General features: G+C 46.5%; 1 protein-coding gene across 1 annotated transcript in view; it reads left to right on the top strand.

The window, feature by feature from the left end:
* Window positions 1-15,132, top strand: part of LPP (LIM domain containing preferred translocation partner in lipoma) — a 350,330-nt gene that overhangs the window by 118,780 nt on the left and 216,418 nt on the right. Inside the window, exon 7 of the mRNA XM_019472866.1 lies at window positions 7,972-8,173. Coding sequence (XP_019328411.1) covers window positions 7,981-8,173 — 193 coding nt within the window. The 5' untranslated portion in view covers window positions 7,972-7,980. The remainder of the gene's footprint in view (window positions 1-7,971; window positions 8,174-15,132) is intronic.

Below are 15,132 nucleotides of genomic sequence, written 5' to 3'. Positions count from 1 at the left end.
AGAAACTCTGGGTCTGGAGGGAGAGGAAGATTTAAACTTGCTCCAGCTGACACCTGCTGTGAAAGACTAAAGCAAAGCATCAAGAAATGCCCAGAAACAGTGTAAAATGGGTGCAAGCAAAGAAACCTGATTTCAGGGAGAGATGTGCCAGAAGGAGTCGGAGTCCATGTGCATCAAGTTTGCATATGGTCAAGAAGGCAGTCACTGGAGGGTGACAGCATGTTCCATTCTACTTCATGTCTCCGAGTCACTTGGTGGCTCAGTTGACTCCTGTTAGCTCTCCACTGCTAACCGGTGATCAGGGTCATGTCAGCTCCATGCACAGGATTCCCAGTGCTCAGAGTTGTTCTTGCAGCTTTGCAGTTCTCCTCGTTGCTGATGTGATGTTTAAGGAGCACAAAGGGCCAGAGTCAATTTGCTACTGGGAGGGTCTGAGGGAGGAGCTTCTTTGGACTGGTTGATATTACATGACTTAAATTTGGTGAGATGTTGTGCAGATCGGTAATGATTAAGGGAGTTCAAAAGGAATCACAATTTCCCCAAATCACGTAATTTCCCATATGATGTAAAATTGATGAGGATAAGTAGTGCCATATGGGAAAGACATCCCAGGAGATCTTGGGCTGAGCTTGTAAGTACCTATGGCACTTCTTATGTTTGGTTAAAGACCTCTAATGAAACCAGAATTTTGACATTATATCCTCTTTTGGAGGCCACAAGAAGAAGGAAAGCTTCATGGATGGAGATCATCAGCCATAAATGGAGGAACAAATTCATTTAACATTTGAAGGGGAACAGTGCCAAGAGAAAGAAGCAGCTTTGGGAGTTTGTAAAGAGCAAATCTCTCTGGTCAACCTCAATTACTGCTTTTGGATTATTAGTGGAGTGGAGGTGATGAGGACAAAGCAAAGAACTGTATTTTAGCAGGGCATTTGGGTTTGTGCTTTTGGGAATTTCAGGCAAAAAAATGAAGATAAATAAGCTTAGAGTAGAAACATCCAGTCTTGTGGATTGCATCTCTAACTGAAAGGGGCAATGTGTGGCATGATTTTGCATCATGAAGGATGTCCCCTCAGTTCAGTGTTAGAGCTGATCTTTAAAACTCAGAAGGTGAAGTAAAGTCAAAAGTTTTCTCTTTGAGTTCTTTTACATGGATGGAAGAGAAGGGGAGAGTGGGGAGAATGCAGTCTGCCTTTCTACACATGGCTCTTCTAAACCCTTGGAGACAAACTTGGGTTATCCAGGGAAGGGGATGTCTTGATCGTGTTCCTGGATAGTATCAGAGAGAAGCCGCAGTAGGGCTTCCAGTTGCATCGACTGTCAGCAGACAAGGTCCTGGCTCCCTGTATCTGGTCAGTCCCTTGGCTTTAGGAATGATGGTTAACTGTGCATGAGTGATACTAAGACAGAACATTATGGACCTACATCAAGCCAGTGGATTTAGGAAGGAGTGGGATGGAAGACAGAGCAGGCTGTCTGGAAGCACAGACGACTGTTGCTCATTTTTTGTTAAACACTGTTGCTACCCCCTATGAAGCATTAGCTTAATTAACTCAGGGACAAATTCTTCTGTCTTGGCAAAGTCCATCAACATCCAAGGAGTATTCGGTCCATGTTATAAATATGAAAATGAAATGAAGATTTATTTGGGTACAGTCTAATCACAGAAAAGCCAGCCTGCCTTAGAAGTGAATGTACTAACAATTTCAAGAGTAGACAAATTGGTACTCTACCCTTCCATTGCTTATCTGATGTGAGGCTAAATTGATTTGGAACCCTCTTTGTTCTACCTTTGCTTCTCAAAGGTGAATGACATCCTGTAATTAAAAGCAAAAACAAACACCTATGCCCACACATAAAAAAAAAAGAAAAAAAAGGAACAAAAAACCTTGTCAGGCTTTTATTACTACCTGGTATTATCTTCTATTGATATTCCTGGTCTGACATTTTTAGATAATGCGGTCTGATCTTGGGATTCGTGGATTCCAGTTCCTCTGCTGCGGTGTATTCTTTCATGGTTAGAATTTTCTGAACTTACAGCATTAAGATTGTCCTAATGATAGAAGCAGAGCGCACTGTTTTCCTTATTTATGCGGCGTGATTTCACTCTTTGCTCTTAATGTTATTTATCATGGTTAGTCCGGTCTTATCCTCTGCCTCCAAAAGTAAGTGATGACTAATGCTTCCAAGGAAGGAAGGATAACAGAACCGTGGGCAGCCACAGCTGATTTCAGTCTGGTTTTTGTCTTTGATATTATTCATCACTTTACCCCTTCCATTTTAAGTTACCATTCTTAAAAAAATGGTCTTATGCTAGCATCCGCCATTTCATAAAAGGTTGCTGAAAAATTGAAAAGAGTTCAGAGTAAATATACATGAATGAATCAAGAGAAATCTGCTCTTTACAGTGAGTTTAATTGATACTTAATTTAAATGTTTTGAGTTGATTTAACCAATGACCTGGCTGTGTTCTGAAAGGATCTGTGTAAGGAAGAGAGGCAGGTCTGTCATGCAGATGACAGGAGCGTAACAAAATCCAATGGTTGAAAGTGGAGCTAGATAAACTTAAAGACAGACATAAAGGAGAAGCTGTAGTTATGGTGCTTAATTGCTTGCCCAAACAATTTACCTGGCGCCGTGGCGGATTCTCCAATACTTGCATTCTTTCAGTTGAGGCTACATGTACTTCCTAACAAATATTTTTAGCTCAACAAAAGCTTCATGGAGAAATATTTGGGTAGAGTTCAGTGCCCTGCACAGTGCAAAAGGGTTCAACAAGATGGTCAACAGGACTTTCAAAGCAGTGACATAAGGAAGATTTAGGAGAATTTTGTCTGGGGTGGGGCAATGAATTTGGGAAAGGGGTGTTGCCAGAGTGGTCAGTGAGTAAGGAGTCATGGGAAAAGCTTGTAGCAGCTAGATAACGAACAGAGCTGTTGACTTACTGCTGACCAAGGAGGATGGCTGTGTGAGAGTGGCAGGCAGAAATGCAGAAGGCTTCAGCCAAGAGACAGGGAGATGTGGCACTGATGGGGAAAGCAAGAGGTTGCTGTCTCTATAGGAAGGTTCCCAGGGGCATGGGCTTTGATGACAAAGGTCATTCCAGCCTGGCTGTGTTAAATGTTAGGTGGCTAGATTTATTCAGGTTTGCTAGGAAGGGGCTTGTTGAAGGGAAACCATGCCTGACGAATGATTTGTGTGGAGCAGAAATGTGGGGGCAACTGTAGATTTAACCTGCAGTTTAACTTTTCAGTGAGAGCTCTGTGGTCCAGCCATTGACTTGAGCAGCAGATGGATCAGGCCCTTAATGCATTACACTTGGCATACAAGGAGCAGCAACAGCTGGCTTGTCCAGTAAAAGGCTGGTGAGATTCACTGTTCTTCAGTGGAGGGGGTTTGATTTTGGAGAACCAGAGTGGGTTTAATGGTTTTTCTCACTCCATCTGCTATTACCCTTGAAGGAGAAGCTTGCTGTATTCACCCTCAGAAATGTGTAATGCAGCTATTGTAACAGCTCCATCCCTGACGGCCAAGGTGAACAGATCCACTTTACCGCATTATCCCCTACCAGTGTGCATGCTTCCAGGATCTTTTTTCTGGTCCTGCTTCTTGGGTTCTCCCCACCCGTCCATCTTGACGCTCCCTTCATTGTGTTTTTCCTGTTCCTTACTTCTCTCAAGCCTGCAATATCCAATACAGCTTGTTCTTTCTGTTGTCCGAGTTTCTTGGTGACTCTAGCCTTCTTGCAGCCACTGACTTCTGCAATCCCCACACCCCGCATCTAGCTAGAAACTTCTGAAAACAATACTGTTTATTGTAGAACTGGCAGAAATACCTTTTTTTTGGAAGGAAACGCCTCTGAGACAAAAGTGAAATGCGTTTGCTGGTCGTGTTTGCTGGCTAGCCAGAAAAGCACTGCCTTTACCTATTGCAGGGTCCCATCCAAGTGCAGGAACCACGGCAACACAGAGGCGGTGGCATGTGTAAGAGTAAGTTTAGAGTAGGTTTAGAGTAAGAGGACTGGTTATAAGCCCAAGTTTCCCTGTACTGTTACTTGTCCACATCACAAAATGTTCATCTGTTTTGCTCCAAAGAAGCTTCTGATTGCAAAACAGGCAATATTGCAGGGAAAGGTGAGGGAGCACTGATGGCTCTGTCTGAATTAGCCAGGGTGCTCCACCGTGGACAAGTCTGCAGAGAGAGATGGGGGGCTGTGCCCATCTTCAAGCCACTTTCCTTTATATTTTGCCTTGCTCTTGGCCTTTTACCAGATGAAAAAAATGGGGGGAAAATAACAACAAACCCAGAGGTTTAGCTTCAGCTGTTAAAAAGAGATTAATTCATTTTCCTTTTTTATGATCTCGCAAAGTAGTTAGGCTAAATTTAATTGAGGCTAGGGAGCTGGGCCTGGAACAGACGAGGAAAAGGGAACTTGCTGAAAACATTGTCAAGGCACAGATAGCAAAAATGAGTGGCAGCAAATGCATAACAGAAAATGAGAGGGGGAGAAAGAGGAAGAGAAAAGGCTAATGGGGAAACAATTAGAAAATACCACCACCGCTGAAACAAATGCGTTAGAGGGTAGCCGAGATGGAGCTGCATGCCAGCTTACAGTCAGCAATTGAGTTACAGCAGTGTGGTCTTCACGCTCCCAAACCGTCCATAAGAGCACTGTGCTTTTTAAGCTCATTCATTGAGATTCACATCGTCTTCAGGCGTCCTCAGCACTGTGCAACCTGGCTACTGAAGCAGGTATTCTTGGTTTGTGCATCACTCAACCCATCCCTGCCATGAACCTGGCAGACCATGACAGCTCAGTGGGACCAAGGCGTGTTGCCTGGGAGGTGGTTAAGGAACAACTAGGGAGCTGCCAGGACAGGAATGACGATAAACTGGTCAGTACTGGGTTTTTTTTGGTTTTGAATCAGTATGGAGGTAATGCCCAGGGTCCAAGGGTGCTTCATGCAGCGGGACGCTCTTTTGTATGAGATGTCAAGCCAGGGGTTGAAAAGCTGTCAGAATAAAACTCCAGGATGCTTTTAGCAATGGGTGAGGTATAGTCGTCTTTGGATATAATAACTCTGCAGAGTGCAGAGTTGTCCTGTTTAGCTCTTAAGACTGAGTGCCCTCATTGCTTTCTGCTCTTAAAACCTTGATAGTTGTCTGAGTTTTATTGCTGTGTTTTACATTTTTGAAGGATGTGGAGAAGGAGGCAGCTGTGTAGGTGAGTCTTACTGCTTGACTGGCAGTCGTTTTCTAGGTCCATCAGGGCTGGTGTTGGTAACGGGAAGTACCAGGCGGTGGGAGCGCGGTTTGCCTGCCCTCCGCCCCCACCCGTCGTGGCTTGTTTCCTCTCCGGCCTTGTGGGGAGGACCTGCCTTTCACTTCTTGCTTTCAGAATGATGCTCCGCACTGTTCATGTAAGGTCGGAAGGCAGGCATATGTGGGAGAAAAAGTTGCATCCTTGCAGCTCAACCTTGGATGCTTGTCCATCTCCAGGGTGCTCCTGCCATGCTCCCGTCTGCGTCATTTCTAGCCAGTCCCTCCATGCTGGCCCCGGTGGCTTCCTTTCACTGGTATCAGGTGTCTAGCACAACAGGCTCATCCTCCAGTGGTAGGGATCACGAAACTGCTGCGTGCACGCCGAGCGGTCAGACTGCACTGTGAGGAAGAGCCACAAGTGTTGAGGCTGATGTTTGGCACTTGCCAGTTCCTCTCCCACACAAGGAGCGATGGAGGTGGAAGATGACCACAAATTGTCTATCTCCTAGTGTTGGGTCAGACATTGGGACTTTAAGTAGAAATGACTCCTCAAGTAGGAAACCTGTTACCTGGAGTAAACTTAGGGGGCTGGAATAAGCACACATATATATACATCAGTTTTAATGGTCATTGCTGTTGGCTGGAGGTACTGTCCCCACACTACCATGTGGAGGCCTTGCTCCTTTCCCCCAGACTGATTCAGCATTGCTAACAGCAAATTGCTAGGACAAGGTTATCCTTGCAGGAACCCACAAGACTACTTTCTCTAGTTTATACTCAAGAGTCTTCGTTTGCTTCTTTGATAAAGGACTCAACTGAATTTGCTCCACCATGAAGCTTGTAGGATGCAGATGCATTGCCAGCCAGGATGAGTTGGCAAAATAGCTCTGCTCCTAAGTCCCAGCAGCTTAGTCTTGATGTTTCTAGTGTGTGTGAGCCCAAATTAGGAGAAAGGGGAAATGAAGTGTGATTTCTGCTTTGTTTTCTCTAGGTAGACTTAAATATGCTATCAGGTATACCTTCTTTCTGCCTAAATGTTCCATATAATCCTGGGGGCTGGTTAAAGAGCTCAGTGTTGTTTGTTTCTCGGAGAAGCCTGTGTGCATGGAAGTCTTAGCTGTGAGGCACCAAGAATATGCTCAGGTAGGCTAAGAGTGGACCTGTGGCTGCATTCCTGCATGGTATCAATGAGTTGTATGTGGCTGCACTTCTCAGCTTTGGAAATACCTCCTTGTGAGCCATTCAAATAGATGGCCGCATGCATGACCACAGACCTGTGTCAGAACAGTTAGAGAGCTGTAGCATTGCGGACTTCGGTAATGATTTCACTCCAAGGTGGTCTACATCTGCCAGAGGCCACCCTTCTTCTGTCACCTTTCCTCTTCCCCACCCTGAGCTCGGAGGACTGTTCACACCAGCTAATACAGCCCTTTGCTGCCACACTCAGCAGAGTTGCAACTCTCCCTTGTGTCTCAGCCCCGGCAGATTGCACTTGCTGCTGCGGTTAGAGACCACCTCTTTGCAAATCCAGCAGCGCCTCTGCTTTGTCCTGTTCTTCACAGATGGAAGTGCTTTTCTGCAATGGCAGTCTGCTAATGTCTCCCATGGCCTGGTGCTATCTCTTGCGCTGATCCTTTTCCATGAACAAAGCAAATCTTTCCTGATCGGGTCACAGCTGCCTGCTGGTTTTGGTGGCCTTGAGGAGTCCTGACACCAAAGCAGAGCGTGGGCAGAAGCGACAGGGTGCTGAAGAGCTCCAAAATTAGCATTGGCTTTTGTCTGTGTGGGGTCTTCATTTCCTCATCACATCTCAAATCCAGCTCTGTAGGACCATCTGATGGTACTGAAGGGCCATCGCTGCTATGCAGTGAGTATGGTTTGTGTGTGGTGAAGAGCACTGGTTCATTGCAACGAACAGGTTTTTTTATGGGCAACATTTTCAGCAGTGTCTGAGTCCAGTTCTCAAAAGTGATGTAGGCTTTTAAGAGGCCAAAGCCAAGATTTTCATAAATAAGTAATGATTTGGGCTGCCTCTGTTTTCTGTTACACAAGTCGAGATGTCTAAAAGGAACCTGGTTGTCAGTGGTTGTGGGATTCTGGCATTTTTTCAAAATTGACATGCTTTTAAAATATCTTAAGCTGGGCATTCAGAAATGGAGGCATCAAGAATGATTAGCTACTTTTGAAATCCTTTTTCTTAAAAGTTTGAATGAAAGTTGCTGGGATGTGGGGTCCTAAATGACATGTGAAAAAGTGCTAAAGGTGTATTTTGGAAGTGTGTCTGCCTATCTGTGACTACAGTTGTCCCCAGAGCACCTGCACTGTTGTACGTTAACGTACTCACAAAAAGCTAACAGGGAAAGGCAAATATATCACTACTATGCTGAATGGATGGGCAGATTGATGGGCTTCTCCAGGGTATCAGCCTGCCTCTGCTTTGGTTTGGAGAGGAAAATAGCAACGTTTTTTGCAGGCACCACCAATGAGCTGATCAGTAATCCTGACCTACTGGGGAAAGACAGACAAGTTTGTATCATAAGTCCTATACGTTAGGACCAATATGTTTAAAGATAAGTGTGCACAAGTTAAACATGTTAAAGGGTTTTGTGGGTTTGATTTTATAAACCAGCAAAGCATTAGGTTTGCAACTGTTATTTCCGCAGCCTAAATTCCTAACGTGCGTGTGATTGTCTTTGCCTCTCCTCTCAGATCTGAACCATGTCCCACCCATCCTGGCTGCCACCCAAGAGTACCAACGAGCCTGTTGGTCATGTTACTGCAAGGATGGAGACCACACACACCTTTGGGACTCCCAGTATCTCGGTGTCCACCCAGCAGACACCAAAGAAGTTTGCGCCTGTTGTTGCCCCCAAGCCAAAGTACAACCCATACAAGCAACCGGGAGGTGATGGTAAGTATTTATTTTTTTTAGGAAGGAGCCACAACTGTCTAATTCAGAGGAACTGACTGCTAATATGGGCTGTTCTTGACTTGCTCTTTGTTGATGAGTTTGTGGGAGCCTCCCTGTTTCAGATCATTCAAATCAAGAAGAATGCGAAGGTATCTCTTACCCTTGCTCTGGCTTGCTACCCTCCTGAGAGGTGCAGGGCTGGGGGAGGACATGAGGACAGATCTTTCTTGTTTTTAACTGGGGACAGATCTTTCTTGTTTTTCATTGGCAGCAGATGTCCTATGTCCAAGACTGGTACTCTTCAAGGGGTTTTGCTTGTTTTGTCTCTGCTGGTATATCCAAGGAGCTGGGGCTTAAACAACCCTTTTCAGTATTGGTTCTTTCATCACAGCCCAATGGGAATCCTTTACAAATGTGGGACTGAGCTGTGGGAGTATGGGTATAATTGGGGTGGTAGGGCATAAGTTTGGCAGAACGGGTCTAGCAGTGCTTCCTCTCCAGCCTGCTGGTTTGCTTCAGTTTTACCTTCTTTTCCCTCTACTATGGGACACTCTTGAATATGAAATAATTTAATGATATAATTCTGAGGATATTTACATGACCATTGCAATAGCCTCTGGAGCTCTTATGTCAGTAAAACGAACGCCTGCCAATCACTGTGTGTCGGCCTTCCTCTCCCTCCTGCTATAAAAGTCCTCCTGTCTTCACGTAGTTGAGCAGCAAGTGTGGGAGTTGGGTTCCTGGCTTGCGGACACATGGAGGGAGGGAGTTCCTGGCAGCGGGAGCACACGGCTGGGAGCGCCTCTGGGGTTTGCAGCTAGAAACCTGCCAGCGGAGCACCTGGGCTGCCCCTGGCTGACAGTGGAGAGTGTGTGATGGAGCCTTGCTGCAGCAGAAACAAGGTGGAAGCCAAGGATTTTAGGAGAGAGTGGTAGCTGTCTTTGGCAGAGTAGTGACTTTTCTATTCTCAGTGATATACTATGGTTAGGAACGGGTGGAAAAATCTTCCCCCTCCTCTTCTCCATCCTCCCCCCAAAGAAAAACCTCAGCTGTATTCAAGAAAATTGCCAAACCAGCTTTTGATTTTTGGTTTTGATGCTCTACTTTGTTCCATCACCACTTTTCCCTCTTCTGTGTTGAGTGCAATAAAATAAATGTCATCTGTATCTTTTTTTCCTTTTTCTGCTCTATCTTTTGAAAGCGTATGCATTTGCAGGAAGACTGCAGAATAATGGAAAGGAGAAAGAAAAACAAAGCAGCATATTAAATCTCGCACTTGAGCGATTTTCTAAAGTCAAGGACATTATGTAGGAAAGTTGGAAAAGTCTGTCGAGTGTTTCGTTTTTTTCCCTCTGCCACTCTAACTTCAGAGAATTCAGAACGAAAAAAGAAAATGTGTTGGAGGGGAAAAGCGAAGTCATATGCACCTGTTCTGTTGCCTTCAGTAACAAAACATTAGCGAGTAAGAGGAAGAGAAAGACATTTGGAATTAAAAAAGTAAAAAATAATCCATTTCTGAAGTGCAACGAAAATGTCACCTTCAAGTCAAGTGGAAATTCTTATTTTTCTCATTCTCTTAAAATTTAAAATAATAATGGAAAATGACACTGTTTTTCCTAGGAAAACTGTTGTTGATCAACCACTATTTTTTTTTGTGAAAAATGTCAGTATGCCTTAATTGTCGGTGCTTTAGTGATTGTAGATCCGCTTATATGTGACTGAGGAACATTATCACCTTCTAAAAAATTCTTTGTTTCTTGGCATTTGGGGAAGGAGACTTTCCCTAAGAGCAGAGCAGACGCTGCAGGCTGAGAAGGGGAGACGAGGCATACAAACGTTCCTCATGCAACACTGACTACCCAGTCCCGCAAGCAGTTGAGCATCGCCAGGTCTGTTAGAAACCAGGAGACATCGGGAGCTCACAGGAGGCCTTTTTCAGTGCCAATCCCTGGCCTTGTCTGATGCTGGGCTTTTGGAGATCCCATCGTCACCTGACAGGCCTGGAAGAGCTAAGGGTTGGCCAAGACCTGGTCAGGGACTGGCTTAGTGATGTGACAGTGTGCCTGCAGCTTAAGCTAATCCACTTTCAGAAGGTGACACGCTGCTGGTCGGTGTCAGCAGCCGGTGCAAAGCCATTAGCCCAGCCATATATAAGCCTGAGAACACGAGACTTCTGGGATCTGGCAGACAAGGGGGGACAGCGAGAAAATATTTAGCCCAACATGCTTCATTCACTTTCTATGGCTCCCTTCTCTCCTCCAGGCTCCCTAATTGTTTCTTCAATGACCTCCATTGTTTTTGCAGCAATAATTCAGCCTGGGAGATGGCTTCATGCCCCACTGGTTCCCTGTGTAAAAGGGCACCGCGAGTTGTTTTGCCTAAATTAGTTCTCCGTTGGTCACAGGTTTTTCCCATCTGGTTAGCTGTGAGTCTATAGGTGGAGGAGCTGCAGCATCCCCTTGTTACCCCAGTGTGTTTTCATCCCTCCTGCCCCTCCGGAGGTGCTTTGCTGGAGGCACATGGGCTTTCTGCCCATGTGTGGCATGCCGCGCAGCATCCTTCTGCAGGAGATGAGAGCGAGCAGCGGCGCCGCTCCAGGGAACGGCTCTCCCAGGGCTGCGATGGGGCAGAAAGCGGCCGTGCACATCACAGCCTGGCACAGCCTTGCCTGCCTCAGCTATGTCGCTGGAGTTGGTTCCCTGCTACCAGAGGCTCCAAGGATGGTATCGGGAATCTCTCTGGGAGACAGGCAAATTCTGTTCCTGGTAATTTCTTCAGCTTGTTGCTTTTAACATTCAGGAAAATGCATCCTCTGGCCTCACATTTCTTTATTATTATTTTGTAGTTATGTTGCTCGCACATAGCGGGTCTGCCTGGCTGATACATTTGTGGTTTTATTTCTTGAACGCATTGAAAGCGGAATGGAAAGACACTGGAGTGACAGGCTGTGGAGCAGGCGCTGTCCGCATGGCGGGGGAATGACTGTACCCCCCCTCTCCCTCCCACCAAGACATTTCCTTGGTCTCACCTTGACTTTGATTTTATTTATTTTTTTCCCCAACACCTGCACAAAAATCAGCCAGATTAAAAGCTACTCAACAGAACTTTAAAACAAGTTAGAAATGGTTAAATGATGGGAAAAAAGTGAAATCGCAACAGCCAGCGGTTTATAAACCAGCAGCATTTTAATGTGACCGGAGCACTCAAAGTATGCGTGGTTTAGACCAGCTAAGTGAGCAATTTTCCCAGCGCTGCCAGCTCCCCTCCTCGCTATGTGCCACGCTGACTCACTGCAACTTGTTTCAAACTAGATTTGTCAACTCATCAAAGCAGAGACCATGTCTTGTTGTCACAGGGATCCGTTTGGGGGCCCCCAAGTATGACTGCAGTAGTAGTAGCAGTAATAATAATAATAATAATAAATAAGACCACAGCTCTGATTAATGTCCTGCACGGGTCTCTGCTGTGCAGCTGGCTGGAGAGGCAAGCACAGCTGTGTTTTTATAGGTCCTACAAACACCGGACCAGACTTCCACCTGCGGTGGTCTGGGCTGGGTTTCTGGAGGATTTAGTGCTAGTGTTCCCCGCTGTGACAGTTTGCGGGGGATTAACCTTGCCTGATCCTGGGAGGCGTGAGCACCACGGTGCCTGGGACATACAGGTGCCTGACGTCTTACACAGCTCTATTTACCCCACGGAGGGAGGAGAGCTGTTTGAGCTTGGGGAAGATGATTTTCTACAAGATAAACAAGTGTGCATGGGGAGGAAGTGTAGCTGTTAATGAGTTAGGCTGGAAATCAAAATTAGATGTCCAGACATTCAAGCAGTGGCTCTAAAAGAGTGGCACCAGGGCCAAGGGTGGTCCATAGATGCAGCTGGATGCGTTTGCAGTTGGAAAGCATCTTCTGCATGTTGGGAGAAGATGGGTCCCGAGATGGATGAGGCATCATCCAGTCATGGGTCCTGACAGTCCACCTCTTGTATTTGGCTCCTTTCTCTGTGCTCACACATGTTTGGTGCTACCTGCCTCTTCCCTCTGTTCCTTAGCAGACCCCGTCCAACAGCATGCATAGCGGGTCTTATCCTCTGTACTCACTGAGCAAAAAAATCTCTTAAGCAAAATAATGCCTTCTTCCAAGGAGACAGTATTAATTTTGTTTCCTTTAAAAGCATTGGATGCCCTATCATCGGAAGTGTTCAAGGTCAGGTTGGATGAGGCTTTGAGAGTTGTCCCTGCCCACGGCAGGAGGGTTGGACTAGATGATCTTTGACTAGATCAAGGTCCCTTCCAACCCAAACCATTCTGTGATTCTATGGTTGCCCTCCCTCCTTTCCCTGCTGCTTATTTCTCTCCTGCTTTCCAGCTTTTACACTTAAATTGGTGTTTCAGCATCATCAACAGAGCTGGGGCCTTGGGGAAACGCTGCCACACAGCTGTTCCTGTCTGTGCTGGGCTCAGGAAGATGGGGAGGATTTATAGCTTGCAGATGAAGTAAATTCCTTTTCTCCTCTTTTCACTAGTCCCAAAGAACAAGGCCTCATCCTCCAGGGCAGACGAAGGAGGCGTCTGGCGCGGAGCGAGGTTGGTGATGGTTGATCACCAACATGTGCATGCTGCCATGGGCCTGGTGGCGGCGGCGCTGGTGCGAGTTTGCACGCTCCGTGGCACAGGGAAGAGAGCTGGCAGCTGCTCCGAAATGAGTGCTGCTGTGGTGGGGCAGTCGGGGTGTGCTGGGACGGCAGCAGGGGTTGCGAGGCCAAAATCAGGGGCTTCAAAAACATGTAAAAACCTGTTGTCAGGCTGAGGCGCTTGGAAAAACCTGAGTCGGGGCTCTTCAGGCCATCGGTTGGCTTGAACGCAGTGCGTGGCAGGCTTTGTGGTGTGATTTGCCTTTCAGTTTGGATCCTTTTAGTTTCAAGCTTGTTTTCATAACCGCAAAAGCTCTTTTCCCCTTGCCTTCCCCTCTCCCTCCAAATCAAACCTCACAGACATGAGCAGTGCAAGTCCAGGAGAAACAACACTGCTGATGAAGCCGGGCCAGGTTGCAGGGTTGTGCTCCCCAGTCCAGCATTCACGAGTGCTGCCACAGCTCCTGCGGGTCAAATACACCTCCTCTGCCACCATGTATGGTCACTCAAAGGGTGATTTGATGGTGGCAGGGAAGGGAACGAGTCCATCCTTGCCTACTGGGAAGTGCCAGATCATTGCTTGGCACCCAGGGGGTCTCCTGTTCCTGCAAAGATGACTGTCTCCACTCCCAAGAAACCAAGTTCCTCATATTCTTGCAATGACTTTCATTCATATGAATCCAACCATGTGTGTTTCTCAAGCTGCCTGAGACAGACCGAGATACCACAGTGCCAACCCTGGCCAGAAAGGGATGTGCAGACAGCATCCGTCCCAGGACAGTTGCTTGGTTTACAGGGCTGCACAGCGCTTGCACGTGCTTCTCTGTCACCCTCTCAGGCATTGAGGACACACTTTGCAACATTAGCCACTTTAGTTTATGCTGCTGGGCCCTTGTAAATTCAGTATTTATTAGTGCTGATGTCTTTTCCTTGTAATTGCCACCCTTGGTGAATATAATACCTGCAGAAACAGTTAATATGGATTTAGTAATGGAAACTAAATGAAGGGATGAGAATCAAGCAAGCTCTTCCCTTCTCCTTCCTTTTCTTGGGGGTGACTTTCAGATATGGTGAACAAGACGACTCACGTGAAGGTCTTCAAGGTTTTAATTACTTTTTTTTTTTTTTTTAAAAACTATCTCCTTCCATTTACCTTGGTTGGAGGACAGGGCAGTGACTCACGAGACAAGGCACAACAGCAGCGCCAGCTCCAGAGTGAGGTTACGTGGTTGACACCAGTGTGTATGCTTGAACCTGGCTGATCCAGGTTTCCCAGGGCTTGGCCCTCCCTGCCCTCCTCCTCTTCGTGCATGTGGAGGCTCTTGAGCACTGGCCAATTATATTCTGCTGTGTCTGTAGGGGACTGGGAGCATGAACTATCAGGCTGTTTGGCGTTTTTTTTTATAGGCAGTTATACCTAGTGGGTTTTGTTTACAGCAGCTGCCATCAGTAGCTCTGTCTAATTTTTGAAGTTTGGGTATGGATTTATTGGACTAGACACTCTGTGTTTTAGCTGTGCTGTTCCCTGCTCTGCAATCTATGATAGTTCATAGAAGCTAACCAGGTCCAGAGTCTATTCATTACTTGGATGAGAGCCCTGAAAGAATAAATTCAGGCTGACTTGGGAGTACTGCAGGTTTTGTGGTTTTTTTCTGGTTGTCTGTGCTGGGTCTGCACCATAGCAAAAGGAGTCCTCGCTAGTGGGAGGACTGTGTTGGTTGAGAGGTGGCATACCTGCTCCATGGTGCTTCTCGTGAGCTTCTGCAGTGCTGTGCTTGTCATCGGACGGAGGCTGGGGCGCAGCGAGCTGTGTCTAAGCCGTGCTCCGGTGGTGGCTTGTGTGTGCCTCGTCCAACACTAACATGAGATAATGTAATTTAGTCTTTCATCACAGTGGAAGCAGAGGCTCACTGTCTTGCACATGTTGTGAGTTACGCACGTGGACTGTTGCTGCTGCCCAGATGAGGCATGGGAATACGTTGTTACTCGGTCGTTTTGATGCTCAGTTGAGTCCCGTGAGTACCAGAGTTTTTCCAGTGGGATCTGCTGGTCTCTGCCTCCTGCCTTGCTCCTCAGCTCTGCCACCAGCTGAAAAAGTCATTGATGCTCTGGGGGGGAGGCAGTGTCCCAGTGATGGGACAAATAAAATAGGCTGAGAAGTGCTCTAACCCTTTCCTGGTCCCATCGTGCTCTTGGGATTGAGCTCGCAGAGATGAAAAATGTTGTGGAAATAAAGAGGTAACCTTACTGTTGCAAATCATCCTGACTGTGCCTGAGCACAGCCCCCATGTTGGTGCTTTTTTTTTTTTTTTGAGAAAGTGTTTTTAAAT

This window comes from Aptenodytes forsteri, unplaced genomic scaffold (assembly GCF_000699145.1).
Source record: "Aptenodytes forsteri isolate BGI_AS27 unplaced genomic scaffold, ASM69914v1 Scaffold404, whole genome shotgun sequence".
In the NCBI taxonomy this organism is placed as follows: Eukaryota; Metazoa; Chordata; class Aves; order Sphenisciformes; family Spheniscidae; genus Aptenodytes; species Aptenodytes forsteri.
The sequence above is the reverse complement of the archived record's forward strand: the minus strand, read 5'-3'. Positions and strand labels throughout refer to the sequence as shown.